Below are 24408 nucleotides of genomic sequence, written 5' to 3' on the forward strand. Positions count from 1 at the left end.
CAATGAAATCTGTGCTCTCTCTCTCATACCACTATCCCTCCCTGACCCCCAGGAGGGGGAGAATGAACAACCAGAGAAGGAAGGGTGGGTTAATGCATCAGCTGAGTCTATAAGGAAGAAGTCTCCTGTGGGTTGGATCTTGGATGTGCTTCCCCTAGGGGGAGAGAGAGGGGACAGTCCCAGCCCGGGCCCTGGGCCCAGCTTGGCTGACATGCCGGAAGCTCTAGGAGATCAGGGGAGGGCAAGAAAGAAATAAGTGCTATACTGTGTGCTAAAGCTCAGGCAAAGGAGAGAAGATCCCTGTGGGCTGGTGCTCAGGGTGCTTGGGACAAGACCCAACTGCTCAATGGCATCCTAGGGAACTGACCAGGAGCATATTGGAGCCATTGAGCAAAGAGGAGGAGGAGGGACAGATTTGGGCAAAACAGTGTGGTCAGCCATCCACATCTGGACACAGGACTTCAGCCTAAACTCTAGCTTTGCCTCATATTAGCTACATGGCCTTAAGCAAGTTAATTTTCTTTTCTCTAGCTCTGTTTTCTTATCTGTAAAATGGGAAAGTTAGACAAGATGGTGTTGAAGGGCCTTTTCAGTTCTGACTTGCAGTGATTCTATGAGCAGTCCAGTAGTAAGAAGATAGGATTTGGATACAAGAGGTCTGGATTTGTATCACAACTCTGCTATTTAACAACTTATGTGGTTCTTGGAAATTCACTTTACCCTCTCTGAGCCTTAGTCTTTTCATCTATAAAATGAGAGTCAGAAGCCAAGGTTTCCACTTGTGTAAAACACTGAATATAATATAAAATTTTTGTTCATGTATAAATCAGCTTTGCTTATTTTTTTTCTTATTTCTTTCTTTTAAAAAAATATCTTTATTTCTGACAAAGAATGGTCAGAGCTAGGAGGACCCTTAAAACAGAGAAGGACTTCAGAATTTCTTATTCAAACCCTCATTTTACAAATTTAGAAACGGAGAACCTAAGAGGGAAAGGTACTTCTCCTAAATCACATGGTAACAGAACTGGACCTAGAATCTGAAATTTCCTAAATTTATCCCAGAGGGATGGCCCTCTGGGATGGGAAAGGAGGAAGGATAACTTGATAATGTAAAAACCAAAGATAATAAAATTTAGTAAAATAAATAATAATGAAATGGAGAAAACTGGAGAAAGTTCTCCCTAAGGTGTTTACAGTTTTGAATCCTACAATTTACAACCTTTAAATCCTAAAATGAAGGTTTTGATTTTTGTACATCTAGGCTTTGTCCTCCCAGTGTTCTTGACCTCAGTCAGCTTCCCTATGGATTTGACTTTTTCCTTGATGCTTCAGGTTATCTACTGGGGTACAATGTTCCCACTGGAACATCATCTTCCCCAGGGGTCTCCACCCCTCCAGAGATCACATAGCAAATCAGTGAAAGAACTAGCTCTTCTACTGAGGAACTGGGTGAGTGAGGGCATTGGAAACTTCCCTGCCTGGTGCCATTTTGGCTGCTGTCTCCACTCACCTAATGGCATTAGGAAACCTCCGGGGCCTGCTGCTCTCTATTCTACCTCAGAATACAGTACTTGTGGGGGATGGGGACAGGAGCAGGGATCCAGAATTAATTTCTAAGCAGAGCTTAGGATCTAAGGAATTGAATGATTGCTCATCTGAGGTGGAGGAAAACCCTACTCTAAGTCCATCTGAGTTGTAGACAGAGAATTCAGCCCTGATTATTTTCCCCTTTCGTGGGTAGAATGTCCTTTTTCCCTCTTCTCCCTGCCTCCTACATCCCCATATCATCCTTATCTTTCAAGGTTTAACTCAAGTCTTGGGCATTTTCCTTGGCTACCCGCAGCACACAATCATCTCTGCCTCTAAAAACCTATCTGATCTCTATTCCATACAAAGTGTATTTTTTTTCCTATAAATTTCATTTTTACCTCCTAACTATGGAATACCCTAGGAGCTAGATTTCTTCAGTAAGTAAGTAAATTCTATCAATTTTATCTTCTTAATAGTAAATAGAACTCAGAATGTCAGAGCTGGAAGGGCCCTTAGAACAGAGAAGGACTTCAGAATTTCTCTTATTCAAACCTTCATTTTACAAATTCAGAAACTGAGCACCTAAGAGGAAAAGCTACTTCTCCCAGACCACATGGTAATAGAACTGGATCTAGACTCTGAAATTTCCTGAATCCTAGGATTATGCTCTTTTCTACCCCTGACAAATCAGTCTCTTTCTTTCTTTATATTCCCATGTCCCAACCTAATTCTGATCCATTCCCTTCCTTTTGAACTATTGCATCAGCCTCTCTGCCTCCAGCCTCTACTCTTTGCCTCCCTCTTGTATAGGGTAACAGAATAACTTAATTAAAGCCCCAAAATGTCTCACATCCCTTGGTGTATCCCATGGCCACATACTGTCCACAGAAGATAGTCACAAGCTCATGGTTTTTGGAGATTAAAATAAGGACATGAGAGTTAGAAAAATTAAGGATCTTAGTTATTATCTAGTCCAATGTCTTAATTCTATAGAGGAGGGAACTGAGTCTCAAAGAGATGGAATGATGTTTACAAAGGTCACAAGGTAATTAGCTGATTAAATATTTAAATACATTCTTCTTAGTACAATTTCTCCACTATCTTATTCTATAAATGCAAGATGTTGTAAAGTCTGACTCCAATCTCATCTTCTCTTGCTTTTCTTACACATTCCCTTCGATGTAAGCTGGCTGAGAAATTTTCTGGTTCCACATTATGTAAACACTTACATAGATTGTCTCTATTGACTGACATAAGCCTATGAGATAGGTACTATAAGTCCTATTCCTATTACCATTCCCATTTTACAGATAAAAAAAAAAGTTTCAGAGAATTGAAGTAATTTTTACTCATATCCATATAACCTACAAATTATGAGGCAGTATGAATTAGTAGGCACTGTGTAAGTTATAGCACAGTGGATAGAGTGCTAACTTTGGAATTCTTCCTCAAACACCTGTTAAGTGTGTGACTCTGAGTAAGTCACTCAAGCATCTCTAAGTTTTAGCTTCCTCTCCATAAAAACAGAAATACTAATAGCACCTGCCTCCCAGGACTGTTGTGAGAAACAAATGTTGCTTTGTAAAGTATTTTAAAGCATTTCATCAACTTTTAAAGTGCTATATAAATACTATGTAAATTACTTAAGTGTTGAGGGTAGAATTCAAATCCAAGGTCTCCTCACTTTAAATACAACACTCGGATCTCTCCCTTCCGGCCTAGTGCTTTCCATTCCCTGACTGGAATGCCCTCCTCCATCCCTAACCCACACTTTCTCCTCAAGAGAATTGAAATCCTAGTCTTCAAATCCCAATTGATGTGTACAGTGCCTTGCCAATCTTAAAGTGCTTTATAAATGCTAATTACTACTATTAAGAAAAAAGATATATCACCTCTTCCAGAAAGCCTCTCTAGGATTCCTTCAACCAAAAGAAATCTTGCCTTTGGAGTTTTGGAGTCCATTTCTAGCTCTGTTTTCCGGAACTTCCTTGCATAGTAATTACTGGGTCTTACTTCACCCACATTGTCACCAGCCAGCAGCCTGATAGAGAGCTCCCTTAAAAAAAAAAAAAAAAAAAAAAAAGGAGGGTGACTCCAGACTCAGGGGCAGGGAGCCTTGAATGCCAAATAGAAATTGGCTCTATCAGAGATTTTATAGAAGGAATTTTTACATGTTGTAGGAGATTGGAACAGATGCCCTTTTGGGACCCAGATGGCCCCAGAGAAGAGGTATGTCTGACCATAAAAGGGAAATTCTTTAGATCTCTGTATCCCAGTGGATTTTTTGGGATAAAGATTAAGTTTAATTCTGTCCCAAGGGGGAAACTTTGTTCTGAGTCCTATTCCCTCCTGGTAAAGACCTCCTAATTTTATAGATAATGAATGAAAGCTGAGATTCAAGGAGAATAAACAGAATTAGTATTTGAAAGCAGGCCTTCCACCTGCCCAGAGGGTAGAGTTAGGAACAATGACTGAGATTTGGAAAGGAATAGATTTAGGCTTGTTGGAAGGAAGAACTTGTTAGAGAGAAAGTACTTGAATCTGGAGGAGAGATCCAGTTCAAATCCTGCCCCGGGGGCTTATTAGCTCTATGACCCAGGCAAATTAATCTCTTTGATTTTTACTTTCCTCATCTCTTAATAATACCTGCCTCACCTACTGATCACCATATTCTTTAAAAGAGCCATAAGACAATTCCATAGACTTGTGATAGAAAGAGCCATTTGCATCTAAAGAGAGAACTATGGAGATTTAAATATGGATCAAAGCAAAAAATATTTTCACTTTTTGTTGTTTGTTTGTTTGCTTTTTCTTTCTTCCATCTTTTTATTTCATTTTTCTTGGGCAGCATGACGAATATGAAAATATATTTAGAAAAATGCATATGTTTTATCTGTATTGGATTGCTTGCTCTCTATAGGAAGGAGTAGGGGGGTAGGAAAGAGAAAAATTTGGAGCACAAGATTTTGCAAAGGTGAATGTTGAAAACTATCTTTGCATGTATTTGGAAAAATAAAAAATCACTAATTTTTTTAAAGAGCCATAAGATTATGCATATTAATACATGATTATGTAAACTTCAAAACTTTATTTATATGTTTTCTAACAACAAAAATAAAAATAACAGTTGATGTTATCCTCATGTAAATCTCAAAAAGTGCTGTTTTGAGAAATTAATATAGGTCTCACTTCATCTGAGTTGTTCAGCAAAGAGCAAATAACCACTCATTTCTAGGAGGTGAAAGGAGTCTCCATATCTAGCCCAGACAGGAGGTGCACATACTTTTGAGGTCATACCTACCTCATCACTGATCAGCACAGAAGCTTTGAATGGCTCTATTTCCAATCTAAGTTGGTTTGTCCCTCCCTAAGCAGGCTAGTGGTATCTTGCGGTATCTAGCTTCCTAAGGCTTAGCTCTATTCCAGCTCAGAACTCCTGAGCTTACACTTCTGGGTCCACCAGCTTTAGCCTCCCTAATAGCAGAGAATACAGGCATGTTGTCTCCCTAACTTGGACGACTAGTCTTCTGGGATTCTAGGGATGGGAAGAAGAAACATGTTCAGATGAATGTCAGATGGCATGAGGTCTTTTCCAACTATAAGATGTTAGAATATAAGTGCCTAACCTTTATTCCTGTCTCAGGAATTCTAAGATGGAGTGGTCACCTCCCCAAAGATTCCCATCAGTTCTACTAGTTCTTTCTTGTTGCTAAGAATCAATTCCAGAATAGATTTAAGTCCCCTTGTCAATATAGCCACTTTTTTTTGAAGAGCGAAATTATCATTGAGACATTCCAAGAAATAATTAGCTGTTCTGCTGCTGGCAGAGCAATCGTTCCAACAGATAGCCCAATAATTTAAGTCCCCATTCCTACAACAATAATAATAGCAATAGTAATAGAGAATATTTATATGGTGGTTCAAGGTTTGTGAAGTGTTTGAGATACATTAGGTTATGTGAATCATGATAGTCCTTTGCATGGACAGAAGGCCAAAGAAATATTAATTTACTGAAGAAATCTTCATAACCTTCAGGAGTAAAATTGTCTCTACCATAGAAAGCATTTTTTTTTTTTTTTGCCCTAGTATTTAAAGGCCTTCAGCAGTCTGACTCCAACCTACTTTCATCCTTTTTTCTCATAACTTCCCTCTACACACTTCAAGACTTATCCAAGCTGGACTACTAACTATTCTATAAACAGGTTCAGTTGTCTCCCTGCTCCTTGAATTTGCCTAGGTCATACCCCATGCTATGAAATACCCTGTGTCTTTCAACTCTACCTTTCAGATTCTCTGTCTTTGAAGGCTCAATTCAGGACTACTTTCTTCTCAAAGGCTTACCATTTCCACTGCTCTTCCAAATTTTTCTTTGTCTGGATCTCTCCTTTGCCTATATTACAATTTACCTTGGATTACACTTATGTATGTATATGTCATGTGCTCCCATCTCCAATGTAAGAAACTTGAAGGCAGGGGCTGTTTCTTTTTTTTTTTTTTTTTTTTAATCTTTGTGCAGTTCATTGCCTAGAATCCATGTTCTTATTTTATTCAAATTAGTTTCAGTTTGGGGAATTTGTCAGTAATCATATTCTGGTTTGTGCCCCTACTAAATGTTTCCCTTGGGAACCTCATAATTTAGCTTAGGTCTAAGTTTTCACAAAAATATAGAAAGGCCTTCAGTCTTTATATACATTTTATATATATACAGGATAGATACTTCTTATATTTACATATGATATATGTACATATATACAACAATGGTATTTAAATTGAATAAAACAACAAAACCAATATCCAAACCCTTAAAACTCCTCTACTTCTCTTTCAGGTAGACTTCCACCCTTTCCTGAAACTTATAGCCTATCCAGACTTATATTATCCTAAGGTGGTCATCAGAATCAAGCAATCTACCTACTACTACCTACTAGACTGAGCTTCAATGTTTGTTTAGTCCCAAAGTATCCTAGAGAATCAATTCTTTCCCCCAGATCTTCAAATGTATAACCTACTCCAAGGCATAGTGTCTTACACTTAATAGTGTTTTCTCTTTCAAAAAATTTATCTTATTTTTATTGATGTTTTTCATTTTTACATTCCATTCCTTTCTAAATATATCCCTCTCTCCCCCATGCAAGAAACTATTATTTGTATCAAAGAATTAAAAAGAGAAAAAAAGTAGCACTGCAAAGCTATTGACTGAATGCAACGGTGTATTAATATTCCATACCCATAATCCCCCAGCTCTGCCATGAAGGAAGGGAGCTACATTTTTTCAACTTTTCTCCACCCAAACTTCTTGATTATTATCATTACATAATATCCAGTTTCAGGGTTTTGTTGTTGTTGTTTTTAATTTGTGTTTTTGTAGCTATTGTGTTTGTTGTTTTCCTGATTTGACTTACTTAACTGAATACATTTGTATATTTTCCTGTATTTCTCAGAATTCCCCATATTTCTTATAACACAGTAATAGTCTATTATATTTATATTTTATAAGGAAATTCATATTATGAGTTTTTTTGCTATTACAAAAAGTGCTGATATGAATGTTTTGGTATATATGGGATCTTTCTTTTTTTCTTTGATCTCCACACAAAGTCATATAAGAAATGTTTGCAGAATTTAAATTTGTTGACTAGCTTGATTACATTAGAAACTCCTTGTGGGCATGCACAATGTTTTTCTTTTCTTTTTTTTTTTCTTCACTCTATCACCTAGCATAGTTGCTTTATACATAGTAGGTGTTTAATAAATGTTGAACCAAAAAAGGAGAAGTAAATAGGGAAATGAGAGGGGTGGGATGTGGGAAGATACAAAATGAAAGCATAAAAAGATTTGAGATAGAAATTCTTCATTCTATCTGGATCCAGGATCAATCCCCCAACAACAAAGTATCCGGCTCATACCTTGTTAGGATTACCAGGTGAGAACTCAGGTTGTCTGGACGGTGACAAGGTGAGAACTCACCTGGTAATCCTAACAATACCTGAGTTTATTGCTTCTCCCACATGACCCTTCCTCCTTAAGGAGTGAGGAAGTTTGATGTAGTAGTTATACTAATATTACACTACTATTGCTACTGCTACTACTATCACTATTATTACCACCACAACCACTATTATGGCAAGTAGTAGTAGTTGTACTAGTAATATTGGTATTAATAATAACAAGTAGCAGTTAAGATTTGTAAAGCACTTTACTTAAGTGCAACTGAGTAGACCTGCTTGGGTTTGAGTTTTCACTGTGTTCCTAACTTGCATGTTGTATAAATGTTTCCTCCCCATCTCCCTTGTCTCGTTTCTCTAACTATAAAATGAAGAAGTTAGCCTAAAACATATTTTTATAGCTCTAGTACTCTACATTCTACTGTCAAAAGTCTCTTTTCCTTCTGACATTCCATAGTCTAAGATCCCTTTCAGCCTGACACTTTATTTTATGTTTTAAAGATCCTTCTCTCTCTGACATTGTGTCTTACATTCTTAGGGCCCTTCAAGGTCCAATGTTCTGTGTTCTGTGTTCTCCGTGTCCTCTCAGTTCTGACATTCTGTGTTCTACATTCTAAGAGCCCTTATAGCTGACATTTTGTATTCTACATTCAATCCTTACAAGTTGTGATGTTCGGTATCATATGTTCTAAAGGCCTTCCCAATTCTGATATTCTGTGTTTTCTGTACCAAGCTCTGACATTCTGTGTTCTATATTCTAGGGGCCCTTGTAACTTTGATATTTTGTATTCTGTATTAAGCCCTTATAAGTTGTGATGTTTGCTATTGAATGTTCTAAAGGCCTTCCCAACTGTGTTCTCTGTACCAAGAACCATTCCAGCTTTGACATTCTGTGTTCTCTGATTCTAGGATGAATTCCACCCGTTCATCGAGGCCTTGCTGCCCCATGTCCGAGCATTCGCCTACACCTGGTTCAATCTGCAAGCTCGGAAACGCAAGTATTTCAAAAAGCACGAGAAGCGCATGACAAAGGACGAGGAGCGGGCAGTGAAGGATGAGCTTCTGGGGGAGAAGCCTGAGGTCAAGCAGAAGTGGGCATCCCGGCTCCTGGCCAAGCTGCGCAAGGACATCCGGCCGGAGTGCCGAGAGGACTTCGTCCTAGCCATCACAGGCAAGAAGCCTCCAGGATGCGTCCTCTCGAACCCCGACCAGAAGGGCAAGATGAGGAGGATCGACTGCCTACGCCAGGCAGACAAGGTGTGGCGGCTTGATCTCGTCATGGTGATCCTCTTCAAGGGCATCCCCCTGGAGAGCACCGATGGGGAGCGGCTGGTCAAGGCCGCCCAGTGTGGCCACCCCGTGCTTTGTGTCCAGCCCCATCACATCAGTGTCTCAGTGAAGGAGCTCGACCTGTACCTGGCTTACTTCATCAGAGAGAGAGGTAGGGAACACCAGTAAGAACCCACCTATGGGATGCGAGTTTTGTGTGTATATGTTGGAGTGGGGGGGGGGGTGTGGGCCAGCCTAGCCTTTTTCAGTGGGAGCAGGACCTAGGCCTATGATGTGGCTATATAAGTCTGAGGGAGTGAGACTGCCTTTCTTAAGGAAATTCTCAATTTGAGGGGAGATGGAGTCTGCTTTTAAGGAACCCCACTCCAGTCTATGGGGGAAGATTCAACCCCTGCCCTCAGGGAGCCCCAGTTTTAGAGTAGAACCAGTACAAATATGGAAACTTATAATTGGAAATTACTGCAGCCAGGGAAAATTCACTTGCAAAGGAAGGAAGACAGCAGTTACTACAGGGGGAAAAGGTAGCTCATTCAGGTTAACAAACATTTATTTAGTACCTGCTGTATGCCAGACATTGTACTGAGCATTCAGGTTACAAAGAAAAGCAAAAACAGTCAGCCCTCAAAGAGTTCTGTTTAATGGGGGCAGGGAGTAGATTAATATGCCAACAACTAAGAACAAGCAAAATGCATACAGATAAAAATAGAGTTTATCTGAGAGGGAAGGTACTAGCATTAAGGGAGTTCAAGAAAGACATATTGCAGAAGGGAAGATTTTATTTGGTACCTGAAGGAAGCTAGGAAGTGGAGATGAGAAGGGAATGAATGGATAGACAGTAAAAAATTAATGGGTTTGGGAGATGGGATGTCCTGTATGAGGAATGGCAAGGTCAATGTCATGCATGGATCAAACAGAACATGGAGGAAAAAAGGATTTAAGAAGACTGAAACTGTAGGATGAAGACAGGCTATGAAGGACTCTACAAGACAATCAGAAGTTAATTTTTCCTCCTTAAGGTAACAGAAAGCTTTTGGACGTTATGCATTAGGGAGAGTTCTATGGGAGTTCTATGGTCAGACCTATTCATTCCTCAGAGATTCTAGCCCTTGCTCTCAAAGAAGTTGGAGAGAAGGGAGGGCCCCAGGAGAGGCCCTGGAGATGGGGAACAGCCAGGGCAAATCCTACCTTGCCATATCATTGTGGAGGGATAACAGTTTGAGACTGAGAACAAGTGGAGGAATAATGGATAGTGTGGGCAGTGAGTGCTCATTGCTGAATGTTGATATCCAGAGGCAATTCCCCTATTGCTCCAAGTTCATTATAGCTCCCCAATGTTCATTATAGCTCTGGATGGCAAGTACATGCAAGGAACAAAAGGCATGAGACCAAAAGCAACAGGGGATGGACCCAACAGAAGAACTCTATATACTGGTGGGATGTAATGATACAGTAGTTCAAAAAGAATATGCAGTTTCTAGGAAAATGGCGATTTTGAGAAGAATCTGATAGATTAGAGTAACAAGAGAACCGAGTAGAAGGTCCCTCGAATTCCCTGTGACAATTCTCTGCTTTAAGAATCCTAGAGTTTAAACAAAGGGCAAAAGGTAAGATGTGTTTCCATCTTCTTGCTCATCCAGAGCCAGAGAAGGGACACCTCCTCAAAGCTAGGAAATTCCAAGGCTTAATGGGGACAGGAATGGTATCTGTACAGTGCTGAAGGGAAGGAAAAGAGAGTAAAGACACATTCTCTGAACCTTGGATTTGACTTCCTAGTCCCAGAAGCTGAAGGCAGAAGTGTGAAGCCCCAGTATCATAGAAAAAATCATGGGCTGTTAGTGCCTGGGTGGTGTTCAAATCCTGTCTCTGACACTTACTAGCTATGTGACCCTAGTGAGGTGACAACTTTTTTCAGCCTTACATTCCTTATGTGTGTTATTATTCAGTTATTCAGTTGTTTTCGGTCATGTCCAATTATTTGTGACCCCGTTTGGCAAAGATAATGGAGTGATTTGCCATTTCTTTCTCCAGATCATTTTAAAGATGAGGACATTGAGGAAAATAGATTAGGTGACTTGCTCAGAGTCACACAACTAGACATGCTTGAGGGTAGATTTGAAATCAGCAAGATGAGTCTTCCTGACTCCAGCTTGGCACTTTATCCAGTGTATCACTTAGCTGACCAATCCTTATCTGTATTTGGGCTAATAATGGCACCTACTTTTCAAGATTGCTGAGAGGATAAAAGGAGATAACATAGATTTAGTGTTTTGTAAATCTTAAAGCATTATTTAAATGCTAGCTATTATTAATTATCATTACTGAGAGATAAACTTCCAATTTCTTGTATGAGCTTGGACAAGTCCTTTCCCCTAATGGAGAGAAAATGTGTTTTTAAGATGAGAGAATTGATCTTAGTTGTTTCTAAGGCTCTAAGTTCCATGTTCCCAATACGCTGAATATTTTAGACAGTGCGTGCTCTGGGAAAGAAGATCCAAGAAATCTTCCAAGAGTAAGTAATGCTTGAGTCAGACCTCAGTGGATGGATACAATTCTCATCAATGGAGATTAGAAGAAGGAAGGATCAAAGCAAAGACCTGAAAGCTGAAATTGGGGCGCCTAGGCTATAGTGAAAGGAGTAAGCAGGAGAGCAAGGGGAGATAAGGCAGAAGAGGGAAGTGGAATCAGATAGAAGGCCACAAATGCCAAGCCATGGACAAACATAAACATACTCATATGTCAATACATCAAGGATTTGTGCTTTTGAAACAATGGGTTCTTCCCTCCATCTCTGACTGAAGACAGAAGTTTCCCTCCACCAGAGTTTAGGAGATAGTCTTCGATAGTTGTTATAGACAAAAAAATTATACTGTCCCTAACACATACCTCTCCCCAGCCATTCTGATGTGTTCTCTTAGCCTAGTGAGACTGAGGATTTTTTTGGACAATGGACATATACTCTGTCATCAGAACCACACACCAAGCCTTTTCGGATTGGTGAAACCTTTCAGGTTTGACAATGGCCTTTAAGAATTCAGGGTCACCCTCACATCATATAGGACAGAAGATATTAATGGAGGAGATAGACTTATACCCGTTTACTCCCCAGCCACATGGGCCTAACATACCTCACCCAGGTCTCTCCTAGTCTAATCACAAAGGCACAAAGATACTAAATATGTTAGGTGAAAATGCATATCCAATATACAGACACCTGTCAGACATGAGCTAGATACCAACACACAAATGGGGGATGAGTATACAAACACACATAGCTGTCTTATGTTCTGATCATAAATGGAAATAGATACCTCTCAAGATTGCTTTCAGAGAAGGAACTATGGGATAGGGACACACACACACACACACACACACACACACACACACACACACATGTCAGAGGCTAGGCCAGAGAGTTAGACATTAGAATTCAGCTCAGATCCCACACTTTTGTTGCTTAAATTGAGGACAGAAGTAGGAATACAGGCAGGCAGGGATATATAAAACTGAGAGTGAGGAATTGAGGTTAGAAGGGAGAGGAAGAAGGAAGGGGAAAGTGATTTTTAAAGAGAGAGAGAAAAAGAAAGGAGAGAGGAATGAAAGAAGGAAGAAAGAGAGACAGACAAAAACAGAGAGCAAAGATATAGAAGACCTGGATTTGAACCCTGCCTCTACTATTAATTAGGTTACTGCACAAGTCACTTAATTTCTGTCTGTCTCAGTTTCCTTTTTTTTTTTTTTTAAAGGAGGGGGTTAAACTCAGTAACCCTTGAGTTCCCTTCCATTTCTAAATCTATGAGAGGTTATAGTAAAAGAAGGACATGACATCCTGCCCCACAGCTCACTCAGACTGCTCTGATGCCATAGCAGAAGTGGCTTTTTTTCAGAAAGTGGCAGAGTAGAGGAAAGGAGAACTCAATTCAGGCTGACAGCTTTGGCGGTGCAAGAGAGGAGAAGTATATAGACAATAATGAGTGTATTTTGGGAAAGAAATATCTATTTGTCTAACTATCTATAAGAGGTCCTCTTAAAAGGCCTTAAATAAAGACCCTTCAAAAAGGATCTAGCTTTGTTTCTGGGGTTAGAGAAGGGGTATTCAAGAAGAAGAGAACCCCCCAAATCCCTTTTCATCTTGTGAATTAAGCAGTGTATTTTTTTTTTTTTTCATATGGAGAAACTGAGACTCAGGGAATTTATGACTTACCTATGCTAACAGAGCTGGTAAAAATGTCAGAGCTGGAGTTCAGACCCAAGTCTCCTAGATCTAGTCCAGTACTCTTTCCACTAAATCACACTGTCTTTCAGAAGTAGAAATAGTGAGGAGGGGCTGGAGGATAAGGTGAAGGGTAAGAGGAGAGCCCTTTGTGCTTTGAGATCTCTGTCAACCCAGAGATAGATCCCGGCTGTCCCTGCTGCCCGTAAACTCTCAGCCTTCTCCCCTCCTCCCACGCTTCCCTGACCTTGACCTACCCCCACCCCTACCCCCACCCCCCCAGTGTCTGGGTCCAGGCTTCTGAGTCACCTGATCTGTCTAATTGGTAACAAACTCTGGGCTGTAAATACTCCCGGTGATAAGACCTTCTTAGCTTGTCACTTTCCCTGAGCTGAGCTGACCAGCTGTTAAGGAGGCTGGGGGACTGTTTAAGGTAGACCAGGCTACCAGTGGGCTTTGCAGAAAGTGTCTGGAATAGGGCCCTGGTGGCCATGGACTAAATGCCCTGGGGAACCTTAGGTTGGGTAGAAGAAAGAGTATATTACTAATCTGAGTTGAGATTGTTTTTATGAGGGGAATTTTAGGCAAGCTAAACTGACAGGAAGATATTGAATTTAAAAATAGGAGAGATTTTCTGTGAAGGAGGACTCAACTAGAAACAGGAGTGACTTGATCAAAAGCCCCAAAACATTGAGCAAAGACCCCAGGGGGTGGTGCACGGGGGTGCAGTCAGAGCCAGCTGTGTCCACCATCTACCTTGACAGAGTAACAGAGAAATCGGCCTTTTTCCTTGAGGTTAGAAAGATAAAACTTCCAGCTGGTTTGAGTCTCCCAAAGACTGATGGTAACCACTTAATAAACATTTATTGAATTAAATTGAATGAATCCCTTTCCCTACCTCATATCTTTCTACACCAGCTCAACCCTAGAAGAGGTGATTTTGCTTAATGATTCTCAAGAGGTAGAGATCAGTTTCACTGGAGTAAATTTTTAGGAAATCAAGAGATATTAGACCATAACCAAGTCACGGACGGCCTTTAAAAAGCAACTTAAAGAGTTGATTATATGTCCTGTGGACGTGGGAGTCCTGGAAGGTATTAGAGCAGGGGAAATATTTGCCTAGTCCTGGGTTTTAAAAGAAATGAATCTGAAACTCTGAGCAAGAGGACTGAAAGTAATATTGATTAGAATGGAGTTAGAACATAATTTACTCTGAAATAAAAAATAAATAAAATGTTCAAACTGAAAAACCCTCTAGGATTAGATATCTGGAGGCTTGAGTTTTAGGCCTGGCTTTGTCTCTCTTTCTGCCTCTCTTCATTACTTTGGACAAATTATTGTTCGTTTCTACGACTCTTCAAAGTCTCTGACAGCTCTTAGTATATGAATGAATATGAATTCAAGATCATTGCATCAGACTCCCTCATTTTACAAATGAAAAACCACAGACTTGTCCAAGGACACTCAGAAAGTTAATGAAAAAGCCAGGATTGGAAGGCAGGTGTTCTGACTCCCAGACCAGGCCTCTTGCTTGCCTTTGCAGCTCCCACAGTTGGGCATGTTTGGAATCCTCTGAAAGTCTCTCCTCCAGATTATCCCCTCCTTCCCCAAACACCTTCCCTGACTCCCACCACCTCTGGCTCTGTTGCCTGGAGTAAGGGGACTTGGGGAGAGCTATAAGCTGTTCTTTGGGGAAAGGGTCTAGGTCCAGTCTGACCACAAGAGCCAAGCCCTTTCTTCTTACCCTGAGCTAGGACCCTTAAAAATCTCCAGAACTTCTCTGACAGCAGTAGGGATTTAAGTTAGCTCTCACAGACTTGACAAATGTGATCATATGAAGAGCCCTCACTTCTACTGAGCATTTGGATTTACAGAATACTTTTTTAAGGGCCTCATGAGATGGGCAAGGCAAGTGTTTTTAGCCTCCTTTCATTGAAGAAGCTCAGAAGGGCAGGTCACTGGCTTGGGTATGTGGTATAAGTTCAGACTGGAATCCAGATTCCATGGAGGCAGGAGGATCACTAGGGGAATTTGGAACAAAAGACAGAAGTGAGGGCCTATTTCTGCCACCAAAGGGGTATTGGGTCCAGGTTAAGAGGGAGGATTGAAGAGGAGAGGGCTGGCTAAAATGACTGAGAAGGCCAAGGGCTTGTTAAGATGCAGCCTCCCCTGTTTCCCCACTTTATCAATCTGGAACTTGTCTCTGGCAGCTCCCGCCTGCATCCTTCCCTCCCTTCTCCCCCCTCCCCCTACATACAGGAGGCACCACCTCAGAGCTGAGCTGATAAAATTTTGAAGAGAGTTTTTTGCTGGTGTCAGCACAATTTCCCAGCCGGCCGCTCCCCCACTCCCCCGATCCCCAGCTCCCTGCTCCCTCCCCTGCTTCTCGAGCCTGGGGGCCCTTAGCCCTTACCCTATTCCTGGTCTCCCTGGAGGCCTCTCTTGGGTTTCCATTCTCCAGTATATCCCTATTCTTTCCTCTGCAAACCTCCTCCCTTCCTTCTTTCTTTTTTTTCTCTTCCTTCTGTTAAAAAGAAATATGGCCTGCAATGGTTAAAAATCTTGGGCTGAGTGAGTATTTAGTTCAGATTCTGGCCCAAATCCATTACATGTCCATGGATAATACTCATTCTCTCTTTGAGCCTCTGTTTACTCATCTGTAAAATGACAGGGACTCAATTCAGACTTAATAGTCCCTAGGAGGCCATGCAGTTCAAAATTCTACCCTCTGATTCCTATTACCCTATTCTAACAAATTCTTCTAGTGTCCCAAGGCTGTTTACTTGGATCCCATTCTCAATTTCTCTTGCAAAATAGTGTGGGCACACTGCTCTAGCTTTTGCTTTGTGAAGACAGATAAATGGCAGAAAACATGAAGACATTCTATGGCCTGGAATGTTATTGCCAGTCACTCAGTCAATAAATACTTATTAAGTACCTACTATGTGCCAGCTATTCTACTAAGTACTAGTAATAATGATGATAATTATTATTACTATTATTACAACAGTAAAATGTAAGAGCTAGGATAGGCACCTTAGTCAGAACTGGGATGTTCTTAAAAACATAAGCTGTCTAAGCTGGAAGGCACCTAAAGACCACCTAGTCAAATCTTCTTGTTTTACTGGGTGCTGAACAGAGGTCCAGAAAGGTGACATAATCTGCCCAAAGTCATATGGTGAGTCAGTGTCAAAGCTGGGACTAGAAATGGGGCACCCAGGCTCCCAATCTAAGTCTCTTTTAAAAGCTCCAAGGAGCTGCCTCTCAAAGAAATAAGGGAAGGGTGTAAGGTTTGGGGGCCGGTGGGAGGAACCTAGCCACCTCTCAGGGCATCTGGCATTAATAAGGGCTGGGTTCTGGCTGTTACCGCTCTCCTCAGTTTCATGATTGATGGTAGTAGAAGGGGGGAGGACTGGGCCAAGCCCAGAGGCTTCCTCCCTCTGCCCACTGCAGCCCCCACCCTTGTCTGCTTCTTGAGGGCTGGTGGGGGTGGGGATAAGCTACCTCTGAGCTAATAAAACAGGGAAGATTGGATATAGGGACTGGGCAAGAAGATGATAGATAATAATCAATATAATGATCACTTCCATTTGTCTAGTAATTTCTCCTTAACTGATAGAATGTTAGAACTAGAAGGGCCCTTAAAACTTAGAGGAATAGACATGGAATAAACATTGCCTTCCTGAATTTGAAAGGCAAAGGCTTGGAAAGAATAAGTCTAATAAGAATAAGAAAGAATAAGTCTAATCTGCTCATTTTACAAATGAAGAGACTGAGACTCAGCAAGGACAAAGGAGTTCTCCTGAATTCACACATACAAGTCAGTAATTCAGCCAGGACTGAAGCCAGCACTGACTCCCTATCCAGGTGTCCTCCCATATCATTCTGGCTTTCCCCCTTCTCCTAATCCTACCTGCCATTTATCAGGACCCCTTAAAAGGTGGGGGGTCACCCTTAAAAAGGGTGACTCCCTATGGGACCTTAGATAATCAGATTCAAATGAATGAATATTTATTATGAGCATAGCAATCGGATGAGCATTAGCATATGTAAGACATTATGCTACATATCAGGGATATCCTCACAGAGCTTGCATTCTACTGGGGAGGATTCGACACATACACAGAAAAAAAAGTGTGTATACAATGATTTCAAGAAGGAGAGAATAGTAAGGGGAGGTAATGGAGAGATTGAAAAAAGTCTCATGTAAGAAGAGGTGGTACCTGAAGAAAGCTTAGAGGTTCTATAAGGAGGAAAGTAAAAAGAAGGTGGGAGAAAGGAAGAAAAAGAGGGGAGGAAAGGAGAGAGGAAGAAAAGAAAAAGAGACAGGGAGGGAGAGAAGGAAGGAAAGAAAGAAAATAAAGGAAGGAAATGAGAGAGGGAGAGGGAGAAAAGAAGGGAGAGGAAAGAAAGAAGGAAAAGAAAGGAAGGGAGGGAAGAAAGGAGGGAGCAAGAGAGAAAGGGGGGCATTCCATATGGGGGAACCACTTGAGCAAAGGTATAGAGGCAGGGAAATTATAGTGTTTTTGATACAGCAAGAACAGGTAGGTGGGTAAGACACTTGATGTGCCTGAACCTCAGTTTTCCTTTTTTTGTTTAGTTAGAGGCAATAATAATTCCAGGCTGCCTCAGCAGGCTGTGATGAAGAGCAAAAGAGATCTTGTTTGAGAAAGGACTCTACAGATTAAAGATGGGTTGTTCTAAAAATTCTAGGAGAACATTAGCTTGGCGCATGAGAGCTACTCACTCCACTAACTTTAGTTGTTGCTCTGTTGCTCGAGCTTGGAGAATGAGTTCATTTTTCTATACTAGTTCATTTTTCCATAAAGGGAGAGCGTGATATATTGGGGAAAATGCTTGCCTCAGAAGAAGGTGAGACCCTAGCTTGACTCTGAACCATTATGGGGACAGCTGGATTTGGAAACGTGGGCTAAAATCCCAGATCTGACCCTTACTGCCTTTGTGACTAAGTTACTAAGACCTCTGGGTCATCTATAAAATGAGGGGATTGAACTGGCTGACCTTTCAGTGCTTGAGACATGTTACTAGCTGCCCCTGAGACCATGGGTAAGTGTCTAAATCTCAGTTTCCTTATCTGAAAAAAGGAGAAAAGGAATATGTGTCCTTCCTCCACACTTCAGGTTGCTGTTGTGAGGATTCAGAGAAGCAATCTAAGCTAAGTGCCTTAATATCCTTTCAGCTTGGCAATTCAAGGAAGTAGGAAAGCGCCGTTTGGGAAGGGCAGAGCCCTAGGCGGGAAGGGACCTGCCTGGAGGGAGAATGTGAACTGCAGATGGTGTGGAGGGCCGTGGGGCATCATGGTTCGGGAGCTGGAAGGAACCTCAGAAGTCATTTCGCTCTCTCCCTAATTAAGCAGAAGAGGAAACTGAGACTGACAGAGACTTGCCCAACATCGCATAGGCGATAGGAACAGGGGTCGAATTTGAACGCAAGACCTCTGGCTCCAAACTACACTGGGAGAGGGGAGGAGGGGAGAGCGTATGGGGGGGAGGGACTGGCCAAGTTCAAACATCAGGAAGGGAAGTTTGCCTATTGGGAGCATCCCATTTCTTTCCCCGGAGCTGGGGGTGGGAACGCCAGTCCAATCTGTCTCCGAGGGGGGTCGAGAGAAGGGGTTCAGCCGAAGACTGGGGCGCGGAGGGGTTGTGGCAGACGCTTCTGCGGCTTCCTGGCTCCTGGGGCGGGCGGGGAGGTCGCTGATGAAAGTCAAAACCCTTGCGGTGTAATGGTAATCAATTTCTCCCGATCGATGTGCTGGGACCGACCTCCGGAGCCCGGGCTGGGGGTGGGGGCGCACCACAGCGCACACTCCCACGTTCCCACACTCCCACAAGCTCACGCCTGCCGCTGCATCGGGCCGGCTCAATTTCCCTTCCCCTGTTGCTGACTAGGCGGGTTTGCCGGGGAGCGATGGGGAGCCAGGCAGGGGCCGCGAGGAGAAGCGCCAGCCTCCGCTATGGGAGACGGAGACGCAGCTCAGACGTCCCTTTCAGGCAGCCTTCCCTGATCCCGTCCCTCCCCTGACCCCAGCATTAGCGTTCTCCCACTCTCCCTGTCTCCTTCCCCTGCCCCCAGCATTCGCGTTCTCCCAAATACTCCCGGTCCCAACATTTTGTTTCTCGGGACCCTTTTCACTCCCTACTTTCTGTAGTTCCCTCAAGGGCAGGGACATTTTCACTCTTCTTTCCCCATGGTGAGGACTAGGGGATGGAGAGTTAATTTCCAACTCCGAAGGATCTGGATTTAAACATTGAGGCCGACTGACCTGCGACCTGGCAAGTCACTGAATCATTTCAGGGCTGTCCGCCATCAGTTCTCAAAACATGGCAAAAAGTTATGACAACCTTTCAGGGGGTCAGTGAGGTCAAAGCTATTATCATGATAGTACTTGATAGTACTAAGATGTCTGAATTTCCAGTGAGTCAAAGGCCCAAAGAGATAACCCACATAAACAAAAGTTCTTGGGATGGGAATGAGGGACTTGTCAATACTTTTAAAGAGTATTAAAAGGTCCTGAGAACCATTCACTGCTCTAGGAAATTCTCCAAGATGATTAAGTGTAGAGAAGGTGCTGACCTGCCTTGGTAAAGGGCATCTACTCACCTGGAAGTTGTTCCTTATTTCAGTAAAATCGTAAATTCGTGCACAATGTAGAGACGCTTAACAAATATTTGCTGGGTGGATGATTGGATGGATAGATGATGGATGGATGGAAGAAAGGACAGGTGAATGGATAGAAGGATGAATGGGTAGTTCTAGATCTTTGTCTTCTCAGCTTAATACACTATAAAATTCCTGAGGTCAAAAGCCAGTTTATTCTCAACTGTACCTTAACTCCTAAGGCCCTAGAACCAGTTCTATATGGAACAGGTATTTATATAGTAGCTAGATTTAAAAAATTGTTTTATTTTTTTCTGGTTCTACATGTATATTAATTCTTTAATACACATTTCTTTATGAATCTATTGGGAGAGAAAAATCAGAACAAAAGGAAAAAGCACGAGGGAAAAAGGGGGAAGTGAACATAGCATATGTTGATTTACATTCCATTTCCATAGTTCTTTCTCTGGATGTGGATGATGTTTTCTATGCAGTTTATTGGGATTGCCTTGGATCACTGAATTGCTGAGAAGAACCAAGTCTCCATAGTTGATTATTGCACAATCTTGCTGTTATTGTATACAATGTATTCTTGGTTCTGCTTGTTTCACTTAGTATCAGTTAATATAAATCTTTTCAGGTCTTTTTAAAATCAACTTATTCATTGTTTTTTTTAATAGACTTTCATATACTATAACTTTTTCAGTTATTCTCCAATTGATGGGCATGTACTCATTTTCCAATTCTTTGCCACTACAAAAAGAGCTGCTACAAATATTTGTGGGTCCTTTCCCCTCCTTTATGATTGATTTCCTTGGGATACAGACCCAGTAGTAGCACTGCTGTATCAAGGGGTATGTGCAATTGTATAGCTTTTTGGGCACAGTTCCAAATTGCTCTCCAGAATGGTTGAATCATTTCACAATTCCACCAATAATGCATCAGTGTCCCAGTTTCCCCACATCCCTTCCAACATTTATTTACTAGCTATTTCTTAAATAAATAAATGATGATGGGAAGGCAACAGCCCAGCAGAGACAGGCAAATGGACAAGTGGAGATACAAGTATACAGAAGTTGTCAATCAACAAGCATTTATTTATTGCTTATTATGTACTAGGCACTATACATGTGGTACATGGAGTACAAAAAAGGCAAAATCTTTGTCCTTGCCTTCAAAAAGCTTCCATCTTTAAAGGAGAGACAATGTGTAAATAACTTCTATGCACAGAAGACACACACACACATATACATGTATATGTATATATGTGTATATGTGTGTATATACAAAGTAGAAGAAAGGTCATTTCAGAGGAAGATATACTAGGAAAAGCCAAGAGATGAAAGTGAGGAGGGAGATCATTGGGAAACAACCAGTGCAAAAGTATGGAGGTGGGACACTCGGGTAGACACACAGAGACAGTAAAATCACAGACAGGATCATAAATAAGTAGAGATGATGGGGACAAGAGGATTTGCAGCCCTAAGGGATCTTAGGGAGATCATCTCTTCTAGTTGCCTTCATTTACAGGGAAGGATCAGACTTACAGAGACAGGCGTGATAGCTGCTACAAATGGTGAAGGGAACAGCATGGTCCAGAGAAAAAGCAGATACCTCCATCCCAGGTTCCAGACCTGGCTCAGCCACCAGCAAATTACATACTTTGGAAAGTTTCTTTTTCTCTCTGGGCCTCAGTTTCCCCATTTGTAAAATGAGGAAGTCAGAATAGATTGTCTTTAAAGCTTCTTCCAGTTCTACCTATGATTATATGCAATGTTGTACATCGTGGTAGCCTCTAGGGGATTGTGGGTTTCTCCTTTTGTAGATGAATAAAGTAAGGACCATGGAGATCAAATGTCTTAAGGTCACACAAGTACTAAAAGAAAAGGTGGCAGATTTGAATCAAGGATCCTTTGGTTAAGAAATTAGCTTTCTTTCCACTGTATTGACTTGCCTCCCAATACTTAGAGAACTTCTGTTACTACTAGGGGGTATGGACATGTACAATACTTTTACTCATATAGTTTATCTGTGTTTGCATGTGAGAAAAAGGGAGAAATATACCGGTATAGACATGTGTGAAGAGGTCAGTTGGTGGCCATATTGAGAAGTTGGGGCAGGACATTTGGGGATTGTGATGTCAGGTATTTCAGGTTCTAGGGGGAGCACAGGCAGGGATGGAAGTGATGTATTTTGGGGTCTATTCTAAGGGGATGTGGGGGATGATATGAGAAGAGTATGGAGGGGAGGCTCTGTAGGGAAGGGGGATTCAAGAGCTTCTAGAGCAGGCTTCCTATCCTACCCATCAGGGAACCCAAGGGAGAGTAGGAGGTGTGGGTAACCTCAATAAGGGCAAAACTCTGCCTTTAGTCAGAAGCTCTGGCTCAGCCTACAGGGACAAGAGGTCTGCCCCTGAACTTGAACTCCAGATGTGTCTAGGCTGACGGGAAATGGGGGCTGACAGGAGAGAGAGAGAGAGAGAGAGAGAGAGAGAGAGAGAGAGAGAGAGAGAGAGAGAGAGAGAGAGAGAGAGAGAGAGAGGGAGGGAGAGGAAGGGAAGGAGGGAGAGCCTGCTGGCTGGCTCTTAACCTCCTCCCTTCCCCCCACAGGCCTTCCCTGAGAAATCCAAACCCTGAGAGATGCCAGCAGCAGAGGCAGGGGGGAGGGGCAGGCGGGAGGGGGTGCCAGCACTGGGCTCAGCCGCATCTGCCTCCCGTCAGCCGGCTGCCAGCGCAGCCAGATGGCCTCCATCTGCCCAGCACACTGTGCCCAGCCTCCTGTGCCCATTCTACCTTCTGTCTCTGTCTATGCCAGACTCCCAAGCGGGCATTCGGCGGGGAAGATGAGAAAGGGGCTGGGGGTCTTCTCCCAGAAGGCTGGATCAGGATGCTAGGGCCACAAGGATGATATGGGGGAGGGGCCAAGGCTCTGGAGGGGCCAACAGGGGCTGGCCTGAGCTGGGGATGAGCACCAGCTGTGGATAATTGTCTGAGTCTTTCCACAGGGCTGGGGATAAAGACTGGGGTCCTGGGTGGGGGGAGATCTGGGGACTGGGCCTGGGGGAAAGCCACAGGCTAGGTGACAGGGAACACATATGAGGGCTGTGACGTCCTGACCATACTGGGATATATGCCACAGAGCTGGGCAAGCACAAGAGAAAGGAAGCAGCATGGCCGGCTGAAAGAAGTGCTTGTTACTAGAGTCCTGGCTTTGTTGCCACTTTCTAGCTGGGTGACTGTGGGCAAGACTCTAAATCTCTGAGCTTTAGTTTTACTACTGGTAGAATGGGAATAATTACTTCCGAACCCCTGAGAAATATTAGCTAGTATTAATATCACAGAATCACTTATAGAACAAAAGAAGGTAGACCAGAGTTTAGAGTTTGAGAACCTGGGATCAAATTCCACCTCTTTTAAATCTCAAGTCTCAATTTTTTCTCATTTGTAAAATGAAGGGAAGAAGTCATCTAAAGTCCAACCCCTTATGCAGATGTGGAAACTGAGACTTTGTCCAAGGTCTCATAGCAGTCAGTGGTAAGATCAGGACTCAGATGCAGCCAGGTCTTTTGAGGGTCTCATCAGCTGGCCAAGGAAAGAGATGCCCCCACTGCCTGGGCCCAGAATAAAAACTTACTGAGCCCCCCTCATCCCTGCCTGTTTCCTGTTTCTGCTGTTATGTGCTGGAACCACTGGCTGTGGTCTGGTCTGGAGAGCAAGGAAGCTTCCTGAATCAATCTGCCAGTGACCTTGAGTGTCTCGGTCTTCCCTAGGCCTAGTGCTTGGTGTGGGAAAAGGCCCAGACTATAGGGGCCTGGGAGGAGCCCTAGCTCTTGGCTGCAGTGGTTTCAGTCCTAGCCAAGGGATAGCCTTGATTGTCTACCAAACAAACACACACACACACACACACACACACACACACACACACACACACACACACACTCACATCCCTCCCTAGGGTGGTGCAAAAGACCTCACATTTATTTATACACCACTCTACAACTCCAATCATTCACACCCCATTCCCTATTTCCTCTGAGTCTTGCCATGGACACTTGAGTTTTACAGGCCTGGGATTATTAGCCTTATTTTTACAGAAGGGGAAACCAAGGCACAGAGAGATGATTTAGTGACTTCCCTTCCACTGGAGGTTTTCAAGTAAAGGGCATTTGAACAATTTTCAAGGATATTATGACAGAGAGTGGGGGATTTCTGCTCAGGTAAGGGTTAGAATTAGAGGGACTCTTTTGAGTCCTGAGAGTCTGTGATTTTATGGTCATAGGCTTGGAGTTGAGATTTCAATTCAGTTCTTTATTCTTTTCATAATGACAAGATGAACCATAAAATTGAAAGAGACCTGTTTGTATGTCTATTTGTAAAAATCTTTATGAATCTGTGAATAATATATATTAATGTTTGTATTAATGTGTGTGTGTGTGAGAGAGAGAGAGAGAGAGAGAGACAAGAGAGAGAGAGTGTTGTGTGCCTGTGTTAGAATGTCTGTGTCTATTTGTGGAAGAATATGATTGTTTTTGTACTATTAAAATATGTCTGTATCTTTGTCTCTATATTTTTGTAAGTGTATTTCTTTGTCTATGCAAAGCCCCAGGTCCACTGATTTAGATAGAGCTGGAAGAGATTGGACACCATTTAGGTCAAGCCCCTCAATTTACAGATATTATATGACTTGCTCAATATCACATAGGAAATGTTAGTTAGGTGTCCCAGTGGGTAGAACATTGGATTTGGAGTCAGGAAGACTTGAATTCAAATTTGATGCTGATACATAATAACTATGTGACTCTGTGCAATCTCT

General features: G+C 42.3%; 1 protein-coding gene across 9 annotated transcripts in view; it reads left to right on the top strand.

Annotated features, from left to right (window-relative positions):
* NFIC (nuclear factor I C) overlaps positions 1 to 24408 on the top strand; it is a 132885-nt gene that overhangs the window by 25900 nt on the left and 82577 nt on the right. For all 9 annotated transcript variants that reach the window (XM_074307275.1, XM_074307294.1, XM_074307324.1 and 6 more), the window contains exon 2: positions 8385 to 8916. In XM_074307275.1, coding sequence (XP_074163376.1) covers positions 8385 to 8916 — 532 coding nt within the window. The remainder of the gene's footprint in view (positions 1 to 8384; positions 8917 to 24408) is intronic.

Source organism: Sminthopsis crassicaudata, chromosome 1 (genome assembly GCF_048593235.1).
Source record: "Sminthopsis crassicaudata isolate SCR6 chromosome 1, ASM4859323v1, whole genome shotgun sequence".
Taxonomy (NCBI): Eukaryota; Metazoa; Chordata; class Mammalia; order Dasyuromorphia; family Dasyuridae; genus Sminthopsis; species Sminthopsis crassicaudata.